This window comes from Prionailurus bengalensis, chromosome A1 (genome assembly GCF_016509475.1).
Source record: "Prionailurus bengalensis isolate Pbe53 chromosome A1, Fcat_Pben_1.1_paternal_pri, whole genome shotgun sequence".
Classification (NCBI taxonomy): Eukaryota; Metazoa; Chordata; class Mammalia; order Carnivora; family Felidae; genus Prionailurus; species Prionailurus bengalensis.
Genome location: NC_057343.1, coordinates 139,127,524 through 139,148,989, shown reverse-complemented (window position 1 = coordinate 139,148,989; position 21,466 = coordinate 139,127,524). Strand labels below are relative to the sequence as shown.

The following is a 21,466-nucleotide window of genomic DNA, read 5'->3' as shown; positions in this document are numbered from 1 at the left end:
AAAGGACATCATCAAACAGCAGCCAGCGCACCGGGTTCTTTTGCACGCAGCTGACACGGACTTCAAAATAAGGAACACAAAATCCCACGTATCACATACTCTCATACAAGGTGCTGAAACAATGCAAAGCACAGTGTCCCTGCCCTCGGGGAGCTTACATGCTATTAGATACCAAACTGACAAACGGCAGCAATTATCACCCATCTTTTAATTTTTCTTTTTTGCAGACAGGTGCTCACGTGAGGCTGGTGATACCGAGAGGGGTATATGCTACATCTCACTTTCACTTACTCGGCTAAAGCTGCTGGGGACAAGGAAATTGAAAACAGGCACTGGAGAACAAAAAGCAAGGGCTGGCAGACCCAGGTCGAAGGAGACAGCTCGGTGAAAGGCTCCTCTGCGGCCCGTGTAAGAACAGCAGACCGTAAAGAAGGCTTAGAAGGAGTAATCCAACAACGGGAGTGAAATATCTTTCTGAGCAGCGTGAAGATGGTGAATACTTTATGAGCTCATAGTCCTACAAAAAGGAAGCTGTCCCTATCTCCAAACAACCCTTGAAAAACAATTTCCAAGTGTTTTTTTCTCATAACACTTGTTGAGAATCTAGATTCATAACAGTTGTAAATACGGTGTATTTAACCTATGAAACGCAGAAATATTTCTAGACCAGAAATATTTTTAAGTACCAAACACGCATTTCACTCCATCCATTAGATCTCTGCTGGTACAATTTGATTTCTTTACCCATGTGAACTCAGTTGAAACTTAAGACTGTGCTCACCTTACACTGATTTAAACTAGACTTTCCAAAGCAATTTCACACACACCATTTCATTAGAAACATGTCCAGTCAGGGCCCTGGTGAAATATTCACTTTGGGACACTGTTTATCACACAATGCCATCTTGAAACTTTCTTTCTGATGGAGGAAATGCTTTTTTCGCCTTTTCTAAATGCAAATCCCCAGGACCCCAAAGGCCACTTACTTCTATTACAAAGAATTTTGTGTTTAAGCTGAAACTGCTTCAAATTAAATCAGCTAAAAATTAACTTCATTTTGCCCAAGTCAGTCAATGCTTTTCACTTATAGTGAAGGGACATTCTACAGAAATTCTCTACCACTCAAAAAATGGTTCCACTACTTGGTATTATCCTTACTTCTTAGAGAGACACCCAAGACGTTACCAAAGAATTAGCCCTTCTCACACTCTCCCTCCCCACCACCCCATACAAATGAGAACCAGCAATGGGCAAAGAACCCCATGGTGAGCCAAATTATCAGGTGCCTCTGTTTCTTATTCAATTTCAGGTCTCCAGAACTTTTTCAGGAGTAGGTTATAGTGACCCACCTTATTAGGTATATCGAGAACTAAAAATTGAAGGCCCAGCTTGGTGGATGACCTCAGATTGGCATGGGCCTGACTTACAAGGACCCAGTCCTCCCAGTGAAACAAAGAACTGACCCAGTCAGTTACAGACCCTCATTAAAAACAGTATTTGCCCTGGCCAACCTTATAAAGAGAATCTAAGTCTTATAGCACCATCCTCCAACCCGGCCCACAAATGACTAGGTCTTTGGGGGTACAGGACCCTATCAACCTGCCCCTGCCTACATCGATCCTGGTATCAGGGCAAATAGTCTAATGGTTTTGACAGATGTCATGGGTGTCCCCGGGCACTCTCCCAAATCCTGGGAGATACAGGTACAGACGGGAGAACAGGGAGGGAAGGTGCGGCCATGTGCCCCTGAGCAGCTGCAGGAGCCACGGGGAGCCTCTCCTCTCTGGCTGCCCCTGGGGGGAGGCTGAGAGCAGCAGAGCCCTCGTGTATTTTTAGACGGAACTCTCTCAATGGCATAATGAGTTTTTTTCTTTTAAAAGGAAATCACCCAGGGCAGTACAACTCCCTTGATGAATCGGGGTTGTGTCAAAATGAAAAACATATGTGCACTTTCTGAAACTAGAAATGCAGGATGGGATAAAGCGAAATTTGAGGGAGCAAGATAATTATTAGTGATTTCAAAAATGGACAGAATTCTAAAACCGTACTGCGACCATGTATCTTGATCAACCAAGGGATGTTGATAAAGAAATTCAAGGACAATTTAATCCTCTCTCATCTCTAGCTACTAAAGACGTTTTATCTTGTGCATAATAAGGCCTGGTGGAAGGAAGGTTTTTATCACCCAAATACAAGGAAAAATAAACCCTCTATGCTCTTCTCTCAGAAAGCTGTAGGGAAGTAAATATTCAGCTTCCGTATAGAACATCATGGGGTTCTGAGAAATCACCTAATTCTCTACATGCTGTCTTTCTGTATTTAAAATTGGGGCGCCTGGGTGGCGCAGTCGGTTGAGCGTCCGACTTCAGCCAGGTCACGATCTCGCGGTCCGGGGGTTCGAGCCCCGCGTCGGGCTCTGGGCTGATGGCTCGGAGCCTGGAGCCTGTTTCCGATTCTGTGTCTCCCTCTCTCTCTGCCCCTCCCCCGTTCATGCTCTGTCTCTCTCTGTCCCAAAAATAAATAAACGTTGAAAAAAATATATATAAAATATATGCCACAGGGCTTTTTATAAACGAATTCTGATCTGAACCAAAGCGTATGATGACGCCGATCAAGAATTTTTGGCACTTCTGCCTTTCACCACATCACCAAACCCTGTGTCTGCGGGGAAGGTGTTGCAGCCTAGCTTCCTGGCGTATGGCTTCTCAGGTGAGGACGCCTACAGGAGGTTAAGTTCAAGGGTTTGTTCTCTCGTGAACTGCAGAGACCCATTTCCAAACAACCGAAAGTTTAAAAGTTCTTTCAAAACCATATTCCAAATAGTACTCAGTAAGTCAAATCAAAAATGAAGCAGGGTCAGGTTTGGGGAAGGTACAAAGCTTGCCTGGGTATGAGAGCAGGAGAACCCACCAACTATTCTCGAAATCCTTGTCCTGGGAATGCCAGTGCCGTTATCGTAAATAAATCAGGCTAGCATATTTATTCTCAGGTTTTCTCGGATTTAAAAAAATGCATCAAGTCTCCTCCAAATAGGGACAGAGTCGTTGCCTTCATTTCCTAGGACCACTCTATGCTCCAGAGATTGTGTTCAGGCTCACGGCAAAGGCCTGTACTTTCACTTACAAGCTGTAGAAGATCCTGGCACGTCAGGGGGCCCCAGCGTATCTGTCAAGGCAGATTCTCCGCAACCTTCCTCGGATGACTGGCATGCGTCGCCCGTCTGTGAGGCCTTCACTGCAACCTGCAGGCTCTCGGCTAAAAAGGAGAAGGAAGACAAAATTTAAAAACCAAATACACGTAGTTTAATCTAGACCAAGGGTTGGCAAACTCTATTTGGCCTGTGTCTATTTTTATACGGCCCAGGAGCTAAAAATGGTCTTTATATTTTAAAGAGTTGTTAAAATACACAATACACGCACACACATGCACAAAAAAGAATGTGTCCCAGAAACCGTATGTGGCCTGCAAAGCCTCAAGTATTTACTATCTGGCTCATTACAGAAAAAAGTTTGCCAAAAGGCGACCTATACCAATACTTTTAGCATCATTTTATGATAGAGAATTAATAAAAAGATGTGCTATATAAAAAAGTCTCAAATTTAACTTTCGGTTACACTAAGTATGCTGAAAAACTTTCTGTAATTCAATTAATTTAAATATGATTTCAGGCATAAATGTTTTAAAACCTACCATTCAGGGAGACTAGCTCTTCTTCAAAACAGAATTTCCCCAACTGTACCTTAAAAAATGCAGATTTCCAAAATTTACCTAGACCTACTAGATCAGATTCTCCAAGGGAAAAGACAAAGAATTTGCATTTTAAACAAGCACAAAAGGCTGCTCTTAGGATCTGGTAAGACTGGGAAACACTACACCAAGAAAGTGAGGTTTTTATTTATGCTAAATGCTTTCAACTAGCATGTGAATGGTACAGTTTTAAAGGCCCTATAAATATGTCTAAAACATTGTGTCCAGTGTTGGAATTTAGCAAATGCTCACTGAGCACCTACGGCTGTTCTAGGGGCTCCTGGGCATGTGATTAACTAATTAGGAGAGAATGAGACGGAAAGAGGAAACAGACACTTGCAAGTAACTATATACAAGGTAGCATGTGATCAGTGCTGAGTTCTATCATCCAGTTTATTAGAGTACCATAAAATGCTCCAGGAATGCTAAGGAGCAAAACAGTTGCATTAGCCACTGGAATTAGGAAGAAGTTACTAAAGGAAATGACAACTGAGTAGAATCTTGAAGGATGAACGGGATTCAAGCGATAGAGACAAAAGAGGAGAAAGAGAAGAAAAGCCATCCAGTAAAGCAACCACCTAGGGAGACCATTCGAGGTGCATTACTGAACTGTTTTTTATTTTCCCCCCAGAGATAAAGACCTCACCCTGATTAAGAATTCCTGCTAGGGGTTCCTGGGCGGCTCAGTCCATTAAGCATCTGACTCTTGGTTTCGGCTCAGGTCATGATTTCACGGTTCATGAGTTCGAGCCCCACACTGGGTGTTCTTGCTGACCGTGTGGGAACCTGCTTGGGATTCTCTCTCTCCCTTTGTCTCTGCCCCTCCCCCACTCACTCTGTCTCTAAATTAATTGATCAATTAATTAAAAGAATTCCTGCTAGATCTCGGAGTACTGATGAACAGCGACTCAGGGTGGGTCAGCCCGTACCTCAACTGTTTGGTGTTCTCTTGAGCAGCTGGGTCCCCTCCTATTCCCGAGCGCCTACACAACACAGAGGGCCAGATGAATTAAGGCAGAGGGACCTAACAGCAGGCATCGTTCACAGTTCTGATGGCAGAAGAGGTGAAAGCCACCAGCTAAAAATTGAGAGGGGGTGACTTACCCAATAAAGACATTATCAAGGATGAGAGGGTCACTCGAAAGTACTTGTAGCTTTATTTCTAAAATATATCTTGCATTGATCCACTTCCCTCTACTTCCACTGTCAACAGTCCCAACAACCCCCATCAGCTCCTCTAACTGCCTCCCAACCATCTCTGGCAAACGGGTCTCCCTCACTCTGCTCCCCTGCCGGCAGCCAGCAATCTTCTCGAGACGTGTGATCGTGCCACACCCATGATTAAAAGCCACCAGTAACTTCCCATCAAGCGTGGAATAAGATATTTCTTTAACCAGAGCCTATAAACATCTATCTCTGCTCACCCAGGCAACCTCACCTCATCTACTTCCCTGAGTGCTGCCGCCCTCCCTTCCTTCTACCCTTGAACATGCCACGCTCACTCCACACACGAGGGCATTGCACCCACTCGGTCCTTGCCCAGGAGTGGTTCTCCCCCGTATCTCCAGACAGCTGGCTTCTTCTCACCTTTCCGTTCTCATGTCAAAAAAATCATCCCCTCAAAGAGGTCTTCCCTGGCTTCTCTAACACAGAGCCTTCACCTCACCCCAATCTTATTTTCTTGGGACTTTCTGAAATCACTTTGTTTCCTTAGGTACTGCCTGTCTTCCCCCCACTAGAAGTTTTTATCGCCCTCTTTTTTTTTTTTTTTTTTTATTGAAGTGTGGTTGACAATGTTGTATTAGTTTCAGGTGTGCACCAGAGCTAGTCCACAATTCTCTACATTATGCTGCGCTCACCGCAAGTGTAGCTGTCATCTGTCACCACGCAATACCACTGATTAGATTCCCTAGGCTCTACCTTTTATCCCCGTGGTTTCATCATTCCGTAACTGGGAGCCTGTACCGAACCAGAAGCTATGAAAGGATTACTTCCATCAGCACCAACAACAAAGCACAGGGTCGAGGCTGAATGAATGAATGAATGGATGAATGAACCCATCAGTGGACCCCTCTTCAGACAACCTCTATGCCCGTCTCACGACGTCGGTTTCCTCATCAAATAAAGATGGTAGAATGCCCTGATTTCTAAATTCTCCTCCAGAGATAATATTCTGAGACGTGAGCCAGGGTTTGGCAAGCTTTTTCTGCCAAGCAGCACATTTTAAATAGTTTAGACTTTGTGGGGCATAGGATCTCTTTTGCAGTTATTCATCTTGTTTTCTCTCTCAAACCCACTGTCCCTGTCACCTCCAAACTACTATCCCTCACCCCCAGGCCCCTTGTTTCCTTTAGTTTCATGGCATCCGATTATACCACTCACTACCCCTCCTTGTTGTCACTCATCTACAGACTCCTTGAACAATGTAGCACCTGGTGCAAGTTCTCTCCCTTTCCCCAATGCCACTCTTGTCAGAACTCTCAGGAATTTCAGTTTTATGAACACAGACCTTCCAATACCTTGGCCTCATGTCTCCTTGACTTTCTCATTGCCCCAGTGATCTCATCCCCCACCCTACCTCGGTCAAACCCCCAGTTATATCCTAGACATTTAAAAAAAATTTTTTTAAATTAGGTTTCTTTATTTTTGAGGCAGAGATAGAGCGCGAGTGGGGGAGGGTCACAGAGACAGAGGGAGACACAGAATCTGAAACAGGCTCCAGGCTCTGAGCGGTCAGCACAGAGCCCGATGCTGGGGCTCGAACTCACAAACTGTGAGATCATGACATGAGCCGAAGTCGGACGCGCAACCGAATGAGCCACCCAGGTGCTCCTAGACTTTTTTTTTTTTTTAATGTTTGTTTATTTTTGAGAGACAGGGAGACAGAAGATCCAAAGAAGACTTCACACTCTCAGCGCAGAGCCCGATGCAGGGCTCAAGCTCATGAAGCATGAGATTATGACCTGGGCCAAAGTCGGTCGCTTAACTGACTGAGCCACCCAGGAACCCTCCGGGGGGCTCCTTTTAAAACACACATCAAGTCTGGGGCGCCTGGGTGGCGCAGTCGGTTGAGCGTCCGACTTCAGCCAGGTCACGATCTCGCGGTCCCTGAGTTCGAGTCCCGCGTCGGGCTCTGGGCTGATGGCTCGGAGCCTGGAGCCTGTTTCCGATTCTGTGTCTCCCTCTCTCTCTGCCCCTCCCCCGTTCATGCTCTGTCTCTCTCTGTCCCCAAAATAAATAAACGTTGAAAAAAAAAAATTTAAAACACACATCAAGTCAATGCGCTACTCAAACCCTCTAATGCTTCCCATGCCCCTCAGAATGAAATCCAAACTCCTTACTGACCTCCATCTGGTTCCTGTAATCTGAGCGCTAGTTGGCTCTGACTCATCGGCCACTCACCACCCCTCCCTTCACTCTACCTGCACAGTCCTCCTGGCCATTCCTCAGGCTTGGCACTCACCTGCCTTGGAACCTTTGCATCCTCTGTTCTGTGTCTGCAACATTCTTTCCCCAGATGTCTACTTGGCTTTTTCACTTCCCTTATGTCTGCTTACATATCACCTTACCAAAGAGGCCTTTCTTGGTCACTTTAACGCAAAGAGAACCTCCCCACTCGATCTCTCTACTCCCTCTCCTGTTCATCTTTTTAAAAAAAAAAAATAGGGTTCAGACTTTATGACAATCTACCTTGAAGCAATTGTCCTCCACTGTTTCTCAAACAAGACTGCCTCGTTTTTTATTGAAGTATCATTAACACACCACATCACATTAGTTTCAGGTTTACAGCAGAGTGATTCAACAATTCTATACATTACTCACTGCTAAGCACTGGAAGTGTGTTCTTAATCCCCCCTCGCCTACTTCCCCCACTCCCCACCCATCTCCCTTCTGACAACCACCAGTTTGTCCTCTGTATTTAAGAGTCTGTCTTGGGGCGCCTGGGTGGCTCAGTCGGTTGAGCGTCCGGCTTCAGCTCAGGTCACGATCTCGCGGTCCGTGAGTTCGAGCCCCGCGTCAGGCTCTGGGCTGATGGCTCAGAGCCTGGAGCCTGCTTCCGATTCTGTGTCTCCCTCTCTCTCTGCCCCTCCCCCGTTCATGCTCTGTCTCTCTCTGTCCCAAAAATAAAATAAACATTAAAAAAAAAATTTTTTTTAAAAAGAGTCTGTCTGGTTTTTTTTTTTTGTCGTTGTTCGTTTGTTTCCTAAATTCCACATAGGCGTGAAATCACATGGTATTTGTTTTTCTCTGACTTAACTTCACTAAGCATTACACCCTTCCGTCCATCCACGCTGCTGCAAGTGGCCAGATCTCATTCCTTTTTACGGCTAAAATTCTATTCTGTATATGTATGCACATATATGTGTCTTCTTTATCCTGTTTATTCTATTGTGTATATGTGTGTGTCTTCTTTATCCATTCATCTACTGAGGGGCGCTTTTTTTCCTTCATAGTACTTGACACGACCCGACACGTGTATTTTCTTTTACTTCGCTATTTCTGGAATATGAATTGTAGCACAGTTGAGCCTCTGTCTCATTGCTCTATGTGCTCAGCACCAAGACCACAGCGCTGGGCACACCCGGAAGGTACTGGAACATTTTCTGACCCTGTCAAAGCAAATAGTTTTGGAAGCAGCTTACCTTCTTTCAGTGCCGCTGCCACTAATGAGGATGCCTGGGGAGGCTCTCCTGGGTCAGGCTTAATGAGGAGGTGGGGCTCTAGATGGACATCCTCAAGTCCACTCAATTCTCCGAGCTCAGCATAGATATGCAGCTTCTCCTCCAAATATGTGCAAATTTGTTGGTCTTGGTTACTGAGGATTTCTACAAAATGGCATTTAGCACAGGTTAGCAGAGGAATACAACAACTGTATGAAAGTCCAAGCTAGAAGAACACGATGTTGCTCATCAGTATGGTCTCACAGGTCAAGTACAAGTTGTTGAGCGGGACACAACCGGGTTCAAACCCTAATGCTTCCACTTAGTGACTGTAGCTTCCATGGCCTTTCCCGTACATTTATTACGCTTGGATGCGTGTTCCTTTCCCCTGCCTCTAATTCCAGAAAGATTGGCAAAACTATTCTTTGTTCAGCTTGTTTTCCACTAAGACTAAACACTAAGCTGAGGAATGAAAATCGAGGTGGGGTGGCAGTGTCCATGATGACCGATACCCGCAAGGGAAAACAATGCAAAGCTACTCAGGCTTCAGTCAGTCTTGCTTAAGACCACACCTACTGGTTTAGGTTTTGGTTTCTCAACATCCAATGTCTTTGATAATCTTGGCATGTACCATTTTCCTCTGGTGTCAATGTATCACGTGATTCTTACGGTTTAAAGGGACCTCTGTCAGCATCTAATCCAGGGGTTCTCAGTCTGCCTCGGTACCACCTGGGCAGAATTTAAAATCCATCCACAACCACCTCCCATAGAGCCCAAGGGAAACGGGTGAGGGTAGGGCCCAGGCATCAGAATTTTTACAGAACTCCCAGAGTAGTTCCGATGTCTAGCCAGAGATGGGAATCACTGAGCTAATCTAATTTCCTCAATTCAAAGACGTGGTAACTGATGACCAGAGTTAATGGGTTCCTTGCCCAGAGTCACACAAGTGTGACCTTCCAGCGCTGGGACCTAAAATTACAGCACCAGACGATGACCCCAGGGCACATCTGTACCAAAACTGCCTTGCCCACAGTTACTGTTTCGTACATGTTACATGGATAATTATTTCTGAAAATTTGTTATAGAATTTTAAATCACTAAGGAGGAAGGAGGGAGACGGTCCACTTATTTGAACACTCCTGAAACCCATCTTTTTGTTCTCACAAGTGATAGGTGGGCCTCAGGTTCATGGAATTCATGCTTTAATCATAACCCCCATTCGTGACACCTGGCCTTGCCCAACACCCAAGGAGAACACCACGGCCAGGGAGTCAGAGATGTGTGTACAGTACCTTGACATTGCTGAATTCTGGCCACTCTTGCTTCAGCTTTCCGCCTCTCCTCATCAGATTCACTTGTCCTTCCCCCTTCTTCTTCTGGGCAACTTTAAAAGACAATAGTCAAGACAGACCACTGAAAACCAAATTCAAGTATCTTTCGGTTCATTATTAAGACATGGGGACTTGAAGGTAGCATTATTCAGAGAAGAAAAATTCAGCATAAAGAGAATTCTTCGTGCCCTCTAGCTGAGATACTTGGTTTTCTTGCGTATATAAAAGACCTAGCACGTACGACATAGCTCTCCAAGTCAGCAGTACAGGATGACTCGAATATTCCAACAAACACACATACACAAATGCACTCATGTGCTCACACCTCTACGCCCCGCACTATCAACACTAGCAATAGGTCCGACTAAAATAGTAAGTTTTGCTTTCTACTACATTTGGGTACTTCGCAATGGGACAGAGTAGAGGGAGTTGGAGGGGACAGAGGTAGGGTGCCAGCTTGAGTATGGTGCAGTGGAGGTGGAGGAATTTTATAAAACATCACTCAAAACAGATTAATCAAATCACCATTAAGGATGATCATCCTCACCCCCTCCAGTTTATAAAAACACTAGTAATGACAAGGAAATTGACTTTGAACACTTAGATCGACCAATCTAAAAATGTTTATTGAATGATTCTTCAGAATTAGGCACACACAAAAACAAAAAGCATGGCCCCTGCCCTCGAGGAGCTTCCAATCTAATACACATATATACACGAAAAAGGTAGCTGCTACAAGGCAATATATGACAGGCACCAAGTATATGCTGTAGAGAGCAGGTGTTAAAGAATTCCGGGTAAGGAAGAGACCACTGGAACTGGAGGTCTTCATGAAGGAGGGAAGCCATGAGCTGCACCAGAGATGAGCAGGATTCACACAGGCGGAGGGGAGGTAGGGCTTTACATGCAGGGAGGCGCAGAGAACAAAGCTGCAGATGAGGGGCTATCACAGGCGGGGGCGGGGGCAGGGAGCAGACCATTCCGGCTGAGGCAAAGTGTTCATGCAGAGGAAACATGGTTAGAATACTTTCCCCAAGTGGACGAGTCCCTCCCCTGGCGTATGGACACAAGGAAAGTTTACCTTTCTACTGCCTGTTGGATGCGTCTCATCCAGTTATTCCGTTCCTCCTTGGAGTTGGTATGAATTTCATACATCTCAGGACCGGCAGATGAAGCACTGATTAGAAACATTCCTCTTTCCTCATTAGCAACTTCTCTAGCAATAAGCTTCTGAAGGGAAATAACGGATGGCTTCTGATCCTACATGAGATAGGAAGAGGTACAGGTGAAACAGCAACCCACCAAAACTAAGGGTCTCACCAAACACATGAGCAGAAGAAAGCACGAGTGTTAGGCAAATGAGTTCACTTCGACCTTTCAGAAACTCTGTGGAAGCTGCTCAGATCTCCAATGGCAAGGGTGTGCTGAAGAGAGGATGGGAAGAAAAGGCTAAAGGGGAATGTTTGTCCGTAAGAACGGGTGGCGTCAGAGGACACCCTTTTAAAATGCAGAACGATCCGAGCGCTAAGACTATCAAAATGCCACAGTCAGGGGTTGAGGGATTTTTCTAGAAGGGCGTGGGATAGAAAATAGCTTATCAAATATCACAAGAAGATGGGAGAGGGTGGACCACCTAAGAGTCCACTGGATTTAGCAGTATTTAGGGTGGTCCTTGAAAGTGACAGTGGGAAGAAGGAAGCCCGACCTCAGACTCCCTGAGCATAAGCAGGGTCTTCTGCTGTCGAAGTACAGAGCATACCAACTCAACTTCTGTAGTTTGCCCTGCCAATGTCTCTTCCTCCCACCAACTATGGGAGCCACTGGCAGGCAGGAACGAGTCCGATTCACACTTATACGCCTATTTGAATACTGCCCTCTCTAATTAGGGAGAGCGCCTGAACACTGTGAATATCCTTCGTTAAATAATGGAAATACGACCAAAGACCTTATTTGCTTTCCTTCCTTCAATGCACGGGGTTAGGTTCCTCAGCTTTCAAGGTAAATGGCCTCTGCATATAAAAGGCAGAGTAAGGGGGCGCCTGGGTGGCTCAGTCGGTTAAGCGGCCGACTTCAGCTCAGGTCATGATCTCCCGGTCTGTGAGTTCAAGCCCCGAGTTGGGTTCTGGGCTGACAGCTCAGAGCCTGGAGCCTGTTTCAGATTCTGTGTCTCCCTCTCTCTGACCCTCCCCCATTCATGCTCTGTCTCTCTATCTCAAAAGTAAATAAACGTGAAAAAAAAAATTTTTTTTTAAATAAAAGGCAGAGTAGGTTTCAATAGCAGAAGACATTAGCAAGAATGAAATTATCTGAACCAATTGGTTAGCATTGCATAAGGAGGGGAGGTGGTAAGGTCAGGTAATTTTAAAATGAAAAATAGGTAAGCAGGTAGAAGGTACCATTAACTGAATGACCCATCAGACCAGGAAGCATCATTATTTGTATTAATCACACATGAACACTAGAGATGATTGAGAATTCAAATTAAATCTCTAGGAATGGAAGTAACAGGTCTGCCTTAGAGAGAGATGTTAAAAATAGGTGATGCCAATTCCTAACCCAGCCTGCAGAAATGTTCTGTTTGTGCCTCAGCATTTTAAAACCACATTTTAAATAGTCGCCAACTTTTAAAATCTGAGGTATTCCCCATGTTTTAAACCTGCAGATTTGTGGGTTCTTGGAAAAAGCAGACTGGCAATCCTGGGCTCATGGATTCATTTAAACACCTCTGTGACACAGGTCATGTTCTCACCAGTTCACTACAGTCTCCACCACTCGCTATGGGATCCTTGATCCCAAGCCCCCTCTCAGTTTACACCTGGGTGTTGCCTGCCAATCCCCGCAGGCAGGCTGACCGCCTCTGCCACAAAGGAAGAGGAAAAGGAGCTGCTACCTTTAGCCCTGGTATCACACCCCCCTCCATGTGTGATTCCATGAAGTGTCTGATTCCACAAGTAATTCCCTTCGAAATCCCACTGTGGTAACAAGATCTTAACGTTGCTGCCTATTTTGAAGTTGCACATTACCATGCTCACTTTGTATTTTTAATTGCTCATTTTGAAATTACCTTCTTTAATATTCAAGAGATCCTCCTAGACTCAGTACTCAGTCATCTAGGATTTTTTTTTTCCAATGTTTATTTATTTTTGGGACAGAGAGAGACAGAGCATGAACGGGGGAGGGGCAGAGAGAGAGGGAGACACAGAATCGGAAACAGGCTCCAGGCTCTGAGCCATCAGCCCAGAGCCCGACGCGGGGCTCGAACTCACGGACTGCGAGATCGTGACCTGGCTGAAGTCGGACGCTTAACCGACTGCGCCACCCAGGCGCCCCTCAGTCATCTAGGATTTAACGAACATCTTTATGTTTTCCTATTCATTTCATAGATTTAGGCCCTACTCCCATTTCCAGCTGAGTCCTCTTTAAAAACAAAATTTCTTCTAGGGACACTACTCCATTCTTCTGCTATTTTCAGCTACTTATCATCTGGCCATTTCCAAATTCATCATGTCTTTTGTAACATGTAGCAAGTGAAGCATTTACTAAAGAAGTTTTTCTAGCAGTACAAAGAGCAGAGAAACTCACCCACAGGTATTAGCAGGAAGCTAGCTTCTTACAATACCAAGGTGAGAACTAGGAAATCCAGACATTTGTATAACCTTAGCTAATACAGCAATTCCCTCAAGGTGTTAGCCAGAAGATATTTAAGACACAAGGGCTATGTCAACTAAATGTGTATGATGCAACTCAAAAGCATATGTTGTAACAGCACAGTGCCCTTGACCGCTTACACATAATGCCTTCTCTTATGCTGACATTGACAAGGGCTTGGTTGACCTTTAGGAAAGTCACTATGTGTCAGGCTAGCATCTCCGTGAAACAGCATCGGTATCATCTTACTGTTGTCTGTAGTCAAACACCTTCTACCAAAAGGGGCGAAGGTGTGGCTGCCTTCATTCTGGATTTGGTGGAGTTTATTCCTAACATCCCACTTAATGGCAAATGTAGTCTAAAGCTGGCACAGCTAACTCTTCAAGAGGTCGCAGAGGAGGGACAAATCCACAGTTCAAGTCCTACTATCAGGTGAGCATCACAACTTGATCTGAATCTATATGCTATGTTGTCCTAGAAACGAAGAGGGTTATCTTTATGCTGCATCTAAGCTTTGACCTGTCAGCAGGTCATTTGGCCTGTATGGACACTGTTAATATCCTTCGTTAAATAATGGAAATACGACCAAAGACCTTATTTGCTTTCCTTCCTTCAATGCACGGGGTTGGGTTCTCTTATGATCTGCTTCTGTTTCAGCTCTTTAGTTTTCAACAACTTTTGTTTCTATAAAGGTGTAGAATGAATTTTTCTCTTCTACCATGGTCCTCACCTCCCATAGGACAAGCCAAATGGTTTCACCTTCCCACTTACTTTCTCTCTGTTCAGAGTACCCCAAATAATAGCATAGAGAGGTTGCTACACAAATCAGTAGGTTGTCATGAAATCTGCAATATATACAGTCCAAATGCATCAGGGCCATGGGGACTTGCTTAAGATCTCTTGCTATTTTCTGCAGTAGCTTTGTGAAACAATCTCTGACCTTTATACAACTTGGCCTCAGGGTGCCGATGAGAGCAATGTGCCAAACAGGGGGAAGGAGGCTATTGGGCCAAGGTGACAAGCACAGATGGGTAGGTGAGGCACTCCACCAGCCTCTTCCTCCCCCAAATCCACCACTGACTGAGCAGGCAGGCTTCTTTGTTTTCTCTGAACGGCCTAACAGAAACTTCACTAAGCCTTGAATTTGCTAAAACCGGTTAGAACTGATGATATCTACGAGTGGTACCCAAATGTCCTATTAGTCAATGGGTGATAAATAGGAACCATTTTGGAGAGCCACCATTACAATGCCCACACCGGTACTGCATCTGGATTCTTTCCTTTAACAGGATCTGATGCTCCTTAATGCTGACAGAGTTAATTGAGGACATCTTTCTTCTTAAAGGGAGTCATTCGGACCACAAGAGGCTGCATAAAAAATGTTATAAAATACTGGTTTTACTTTTAGTCTAACTCTGTGCCAGCAATGAAATTAATATAACACACAATAGAGATTAATGTTGTCTGAATAATCGTAGTAATCGGTGGTCATTATAGTAGAAACAATGAAGAAGCTTCTTTAAAGTTTAGATACCACAATGGTGTTCTCTTGTTTGGCAGGAGGAACAACATGAGAGTTATGAACTGGGATGGCAACGGGTACAGTAGGGACCGACCAATGGAAACAGAACAAGAGTCCAGAAGAAACCCACCGTTCCCAGCATTAATATTTGAGTGGCTGGGGAGGCATGGTGGGAAAGATCTGGAAGAAATGCCAAGATAGCCAGATGATAGAGGGTCACCTGAGGGGCTAAGGATAGTGCCTGTCCACCAACCAGCACCAAAGTACTTGAATACTTTTACATTTGTTTAATAAGTGAATCAACCGTTTAAAATATGCATCACACGGCCATATACTTACAACAGCTGCAAAGATGTATTTCTGGTCTTTTTCTTGTAAAAAGAGCAGCACATCAGTTAGGAGGAGAGCCAGGATATCTTCAAAGGAAAGATATTACTAGTATTAATGAAGCTAACCACAGTTCAAATGCCTTTATCAAATACTCTTATTTCATGGTTGAAACTTAAATAAACTTATTAAAAATAGACTAACATTTAGTCTAAGTATGGAACTTATATAAAAATGCCCATATCAGGGTAGCCAAAGATGAAGTTTACAGACAACTTAGATTAGCTGTGTTTATGCATGCAGGTCTGTATCACTATAGGTAGAGCTAAATCTCCAGCAAAATGTAATACTGTAGTATTCAGATGGAAAAAAAAATCCAATAAACAAAAGTTCTAATAGAATGGAGCAAGTGGTTACCTTTAGAAAAAGAAGCTTAACTATAACTGTTGGAGCTTCTGCCTTGAATTAGGTGTACAAGTCTGCTGTCTTGCTCCATCTAGACCTGAGCGAGTTTGTGATCTTCTATTTCCACAAATTGTTCACGGGAACTCATCTTCTCTAACCTACTCAACATCCTAACAGAGTTATCCAACTGCTGATTCAGTGAAATGACCAAGAGCAAAGGACTTGCTGCAACGTGATCTACAGACTGGTTAATGTTTTCATTTGGTTAATGTTCAAATTGTGGTTAATGTGTGGTTGCAACATTGTGGACCAAAAAATCCCATCTCGGTCGTTAGATGCAAACACCATGAAAACCTGATAATCCTCCCAAGGGTTACCTTTGAGTAACTAGACCCTTTGAATAACCTCTTCCTCTTACTTCTTACCTGAGCAAGTTACTAAGATATACTAAAAACAGGGATAACAGACCAGTGGTTCCTAACCCTGGCTGCACAGCAGACTCACCTGGGAGCATTTAAGCACCCCTACACTTGGACTTCATCCCCAGACCGATAAAATCAGAATCTCTGGGAGAAGACTCGAACATCAGTAATTTTTTTTAAGCTCCCAAGGCGATTCTATCACATGCGATCAGGGTGGAGCCAGCCTGCATCAGGCAAGACGGTACCTACAGAATCAGACCTTCAGAATCTGAATAAGTGGTTTTAGAGTCTAACTAGATTAATAGGGTCAGATTAATGCCAGTAAATGGCAAACAGAAGCACTGAGGAAGAGTTTGCACCACCGCCAGCATGGGTATTTCTGCATCTTTTTACTCAGTAAGAATGACATTCAGAGCTCATGTTTCCCCTCGATGGCATGACAGCCCCCGGCTGGCCTGGCGCACAGACACTAAATGTATAGACATACTGCCTCATTTTCAACACACTGCATGTGCCTGACGACTATTTCCATGCCAGCCATTAGCAGGATTCTCAGTGCCTTTGATTCAAACGTTCCAAACTGCAAATTCATAAAATATTTATGAAGGCTTTTGCCTGGGGCAGCACACGCCCCCCAAAGATTCGTGGCATTTGCCTAGTGAAGTTGACGACCGGATCCCACAGGGATCCTTCCACATCCCAGGGGGTCTGTGTGCATCTGCCACCTCGGGACCACTTTTCCTTTTGAAAACCTGTCCTGTTACATGAGTAACATATGTGAAAGAAGAAAAACAGGTCTGCTGGAGCCCCAATACCTTTGAAACGACCTGTGGCAGTTTTCCAGTAAACAAGGCCATCATATAACAGAGTCCTTTCTTTACTTATCAGTGCTTGCTTCCTAAACACATGGCCATTTTTGAGCTTTGTGTAGGTTTTGTTTTCGATCTTATTCAAGATCTCAAGCCATTTTTGGTTTTTCTCATACTCGCTGACTTTTAAATCCACAGCGGCAATCATGTCTTTAATTAAGCACAGAGCTTTGCACAAGTCTTTATGTTCTTCACTTCTTTCTGCGTGGGAAAAAGAAACAACACTATAAAATTAGCCATTGTGCTGAGGAAGACAGTTTTTTGTGTGTTAAATGCAATTAAAATCACACAAGTGGCAAAAATCACACGATGAAAACACTGGATTAAGTTCAGATGCTTTATTATCAGTCTGTACCCTTCCTCCCAAAAAGAACTGTTAAACGATGTACTTATCAGATATGCTTAACCTGAAACACTGTAAGATGTCTGAGTTCTAGAGACTGCTACGACCTTCCCCAAGAACACTGAATGTGTTAGATACTAACCTTGGCTTTCTTTCCACCTTTCCAGACACAGGTAATCAAATAACCCCTTCACCGAATCTCTTACAATTTAACCAGGCTGCAGGCCCAAATTAGAATCCTTTCAAGACAGAGTGATTTGAACAGCAGGGTGATTTGAACAGGCCCCAGACTCATTTGCCTTCCTGGATCCCTCCCCCTCCATAAAAAATATTCAATATTATATTTTAGAACTGCATTAGCATCAAGATGCATGTATTAATAAAATATATTTTAACACTTTCAACCTACAAAAATGGCATAAAAACACTGTGCTTAGTGGGTCGAAGTTAGTAGGTCAGCCACAGTAATCATCGATTCCAGTTGTTATTCTTTGAAACACTGGCCATCTGCTCTTATCTCTAAGTTATCTTATGAAAAAACTCTGGAGGAGTTTCTGGAACAGGATCCTAGGACTCCAGATGAAACTGGATTTAACAATTTTCTTATTTGATGACAAAGAACACCCGGTTAATGTTTATTGAGGTCAGTAGAACTGAAAGTTTCAGGAGGTCAGAAGGTGCTGGAAGGAGAGAAGGAAAACTGGCTGAGAGCACGAAAGCCTAGAAAGAACAGAAATAAACACACAGAAATAGCAGTCACATGAGAGGAGAATAAGTCCTCAAACACTCTAAATGTTTCCAGGTTCTAAATGTCCTAGATACACCAAGGGTTTTTTGTGTTTTTGTTTTTGTTTTTGTTTTTTTTCCAGAAAACCAATCAACAGATCCTGACAGGGCTCTTCAACAAGGAAGATTCTCTCTCACTGTCTGAAAGTATCTTCTTTCCTACATTACCAACCACTAAGCAGCCCCTCCACCTCAAAATATGCTTCTCTCTAAAGAACCTATTTTATAAATATGAAAGGTGAGTAAAGAAAAGCAAAGTTGAGTTATAAGGTAACATGTAAGGCCAAGAAAAGGCTCAGTCATTCGACCAGGAGGGACAAATTCCTGTCCTGTAATGGCGGGCTACATGAAGTGAAGCAGCACGGGCCTCTCTTGGAGTCTTGTCAGAATGATTCCTTGGGCTTCACCTCAGACCTAACTGAGGCAGAGTGTGCACGCAAACAAGATATTCAGGAAAGGACTCTGCCTAATGAAGTGTGAGAAGCACAGCCATAATAGAGCCACATGAACCAACGTTCCCAGAAGCCAGAGAGAGGATGGACCACTGGGGGGTCTGACCTAAGGAAGCAGTGTCCATTCAGTCACTCTGACGGCTATACCTGAAAAGCCGTAAGTCACACTCATCATTTCTGACACACAGTAGGTAATGACTGTTAATCACTCTACCAGGAACTTGGCACGGGGCGATTCTTGGAGTACCGATAGCTGACCTAACACAATCTGACAGGTTTTAGTGTCTGACACACCGTATTACAACTTTACACTTTATACGAACATCATACCAATGGAAAGCCTCAGGTGTGTTTTCATTATTTTTGCTGAGAACAACATTTATGAGGCTTTTCTCTTCACACTGTTCTTGTATTTCCCTTTACGTTAAATTACGCGGAGTGGTAAAAATGGGATCAAGGAATAGCTGCCCCCATTCCAGCCTGAACTTAGTCCTTAACGTGGCCGAAAAAAAAGGAAACACTAACTCATGCTTTCCTACTCGCCAAGACTGCTTCCCTCCCCCTGCCCCAAAAGGATGTTAGACGTTCACATTTTTAGACAGGGTACTTAAGATCTCATTACGGTTTTTATCAGCAACAAGTCCATCAATCATAACTAAGGTAATAAAAACAGCTTCCACTCTGTTTACACCAGGCTCTGCACTGGGCATTTTATGCAACCATCTCATTTAACCATCATAACAATTTCCTAAGGATTATAAGTCTCACTTGGTAGTGGAGGAAAACGAGGCTCATTTAACAAACATGCCCAACTAATGACCTGCTAAACCAAGTATATTCAATGGCAATGCAAGTTTACATAATTCCAAACCCCAGTGTTAGTTAACCTACAACGCTACCATCCAAAGAATAATTTACTCAAGATCAATAAGCTAGCTTGAGGAACAGGAATTTTTATGTACTCATCCATTGCTCTGGTATGTTTGTATTTATTGATAACCTATTCTGTACCAGTCACTACACTAGCATTGAAGAAGGTGCTAGAAGGAGAGGAGAAAAGAACCAGATAGACACAATCCTTCCAGATGCCTTAAGGAGCTTATGGCCCAGCCATATACATTATTAGCCTCTTAAAGGATGCCCAGATGTTACCCCCTGGGACATGATGATTTGACAGGGTGGGGAAAAAAAAAAAAAAAAAGCTCCCTCATGAATTGTTCTCATTCTAATAATGCACTGCTTGGAAGGCTTGACATTTGGTGATAGGATCAATGGCATATGGCTCATCAGACTTACTGGTAAGCGAAGAGGAAGATGAGGAAGGAAAGGTATTATGAAGATGTGGATGTAGGGAAACTGAAGAAGGGATAGGCAGAGTTGAAGTATGAAGAATGCTGCGTAGCTCGGGCTGCTTGGAGGAATTCAGAAGATTGCCCAGGCTACATTATGAAAGATAACTTCTCAAAATGGACCCAAAACTCAAGGCTGTACAAGTTTTTCCCTAACAAACAGGTTTCATGAATCACAGGCCACAAGCATTTATATCCTCTGGCAATACCTCAGCAATGTTTAAAATTAATGCAAGAGGCAAATGTTTACCCTGGAACTTATTACTCACCCTTTGTGTACTGCAAAATCCTTTCCACCAGGACAGGGTATTTCGTGATACGCTGAGTGACTAGCAGAATGCATTCTGGGATTCCTCGGCGTCGCGCCAAAAGGTTACTATTTTGAAGCTTAAAAATATATATGTATACGTTTTTATATACACAAACTATTTTCTTTTTAGGTCTGAGCGTAATAAAACCAAGAATCTGCAACTGTATCATTTTATTCAGATACAGTGTAATATGTATGATCTTTCATTAAAACTTGATTAATTGCCATTAAATCATATACTTTGTCATTAATTTCAATAACCTAATTCTTCAAGCTTAAGGAGTTTCAAGTTACTGTGATGTATTCGTAGTTAATTCCAAAATTAAGCACATGCCAGTAAGTGTTAAGATTTATGAAGAGTAAAAGTTCTGGAAAATATTCACAAGTCAAAGTCACATTTTGAGTGTGAGTTTACAGTTAAATATTTGTTTTTCTAAACAATCATCCTCTACATTGGTTATTATTCATCACGGCACTTAGAGTTCCCTCTAATCAGGGCAACTTTTTTCCTAAAAATTTTATACTGTTAAGTTTTCAAGTTCTCAAAACAAATGTGCAGTGGGGCAGGGGAGGGGGGAAAGGGGGAGAATCTGGTAGCATTCTTAAAATGGTAGAAAAAAAATGCAGAATCCATGGAACTCTAAAGGACAAATTTCTTCAACAAATAAATTGGACACCAAAAAATTAATAAATAAGGGGATGGGGAACATTCAAATTAGAACAGATTTAAAAGCTACAATTCCGATACACAATATGTCAACTTTAATCAGATTCTCACTTAAGCAATCCAATTTCATGAGATTCTTAGGGAATCTGACCAGCTGTCTGAAGCTATTAAAGAATAATTGTTAACCTATTAGCTGTGATAGTACCATTGTAATTTTTAAAAGATGCATTGTTTAGAGATACATATTACATACATGTGAAATTATATGATGTTCTGGATTTACTTCAAATTAACCCAGTAGGAGTGGGGTGGCTTCTATATTTTTACTAAGGTTCTTCTGATTTATAACTTGTCAGGGCAGGAAATAGCTTCCCAGGATATTACAAAGGTGGTCAGAAGCTTGGAGGACCCATTACAAATATAAAATACAAAAGGAAATGTTTTGGGAGAAATATTTCACAAAGACAGAAAAACAGACCTTCCACCTTTGCCACAAACCTATCACTTTCTTCTCTTTCCCCTGAAAAACAGCATCTAGATGTGAAACTTGTTAAGGTCATATAACTAGCAAGCATCAACTACTTCCCATGCTGGTTTTCCCCTTTGTAATAGCTTTAAAATACTTGC

The 21,466-nt window shown here is 43.2% G+C and overlaps 1 protein-coding gene across 1 annotated transcript in view; it reads right to left on the bottom strand.

The window, feature by feature from the left end:
- Positions 1-21,466, bottom strand: part of ARHGEF28 (Rho guanine nucleotide exchange factor 28) — a 312,308-nt gene that overhangs the window by 38,708 nt on the left and 252,134 nt on the right. Inside the window, 7 exon segments of the mRNA XM_043591949.1 lie at positions 3,124-3,255; positions 8,391-8,573; positions 9,701-9,792; positions 10,821-10,999; positions 15,249-15,325; positions 16,879-17,133; positions 20,132-20,249. Coding sequence (XP_043447884.1) covers positions 3,124-3,255; positions 8,391-8,573; positions 9,701-9,792; positions 10,821-10,999; positions 15,249-15,325; positions 16,879-17,133; positions 20,132-20,249 — 1,036 coding nt within the window.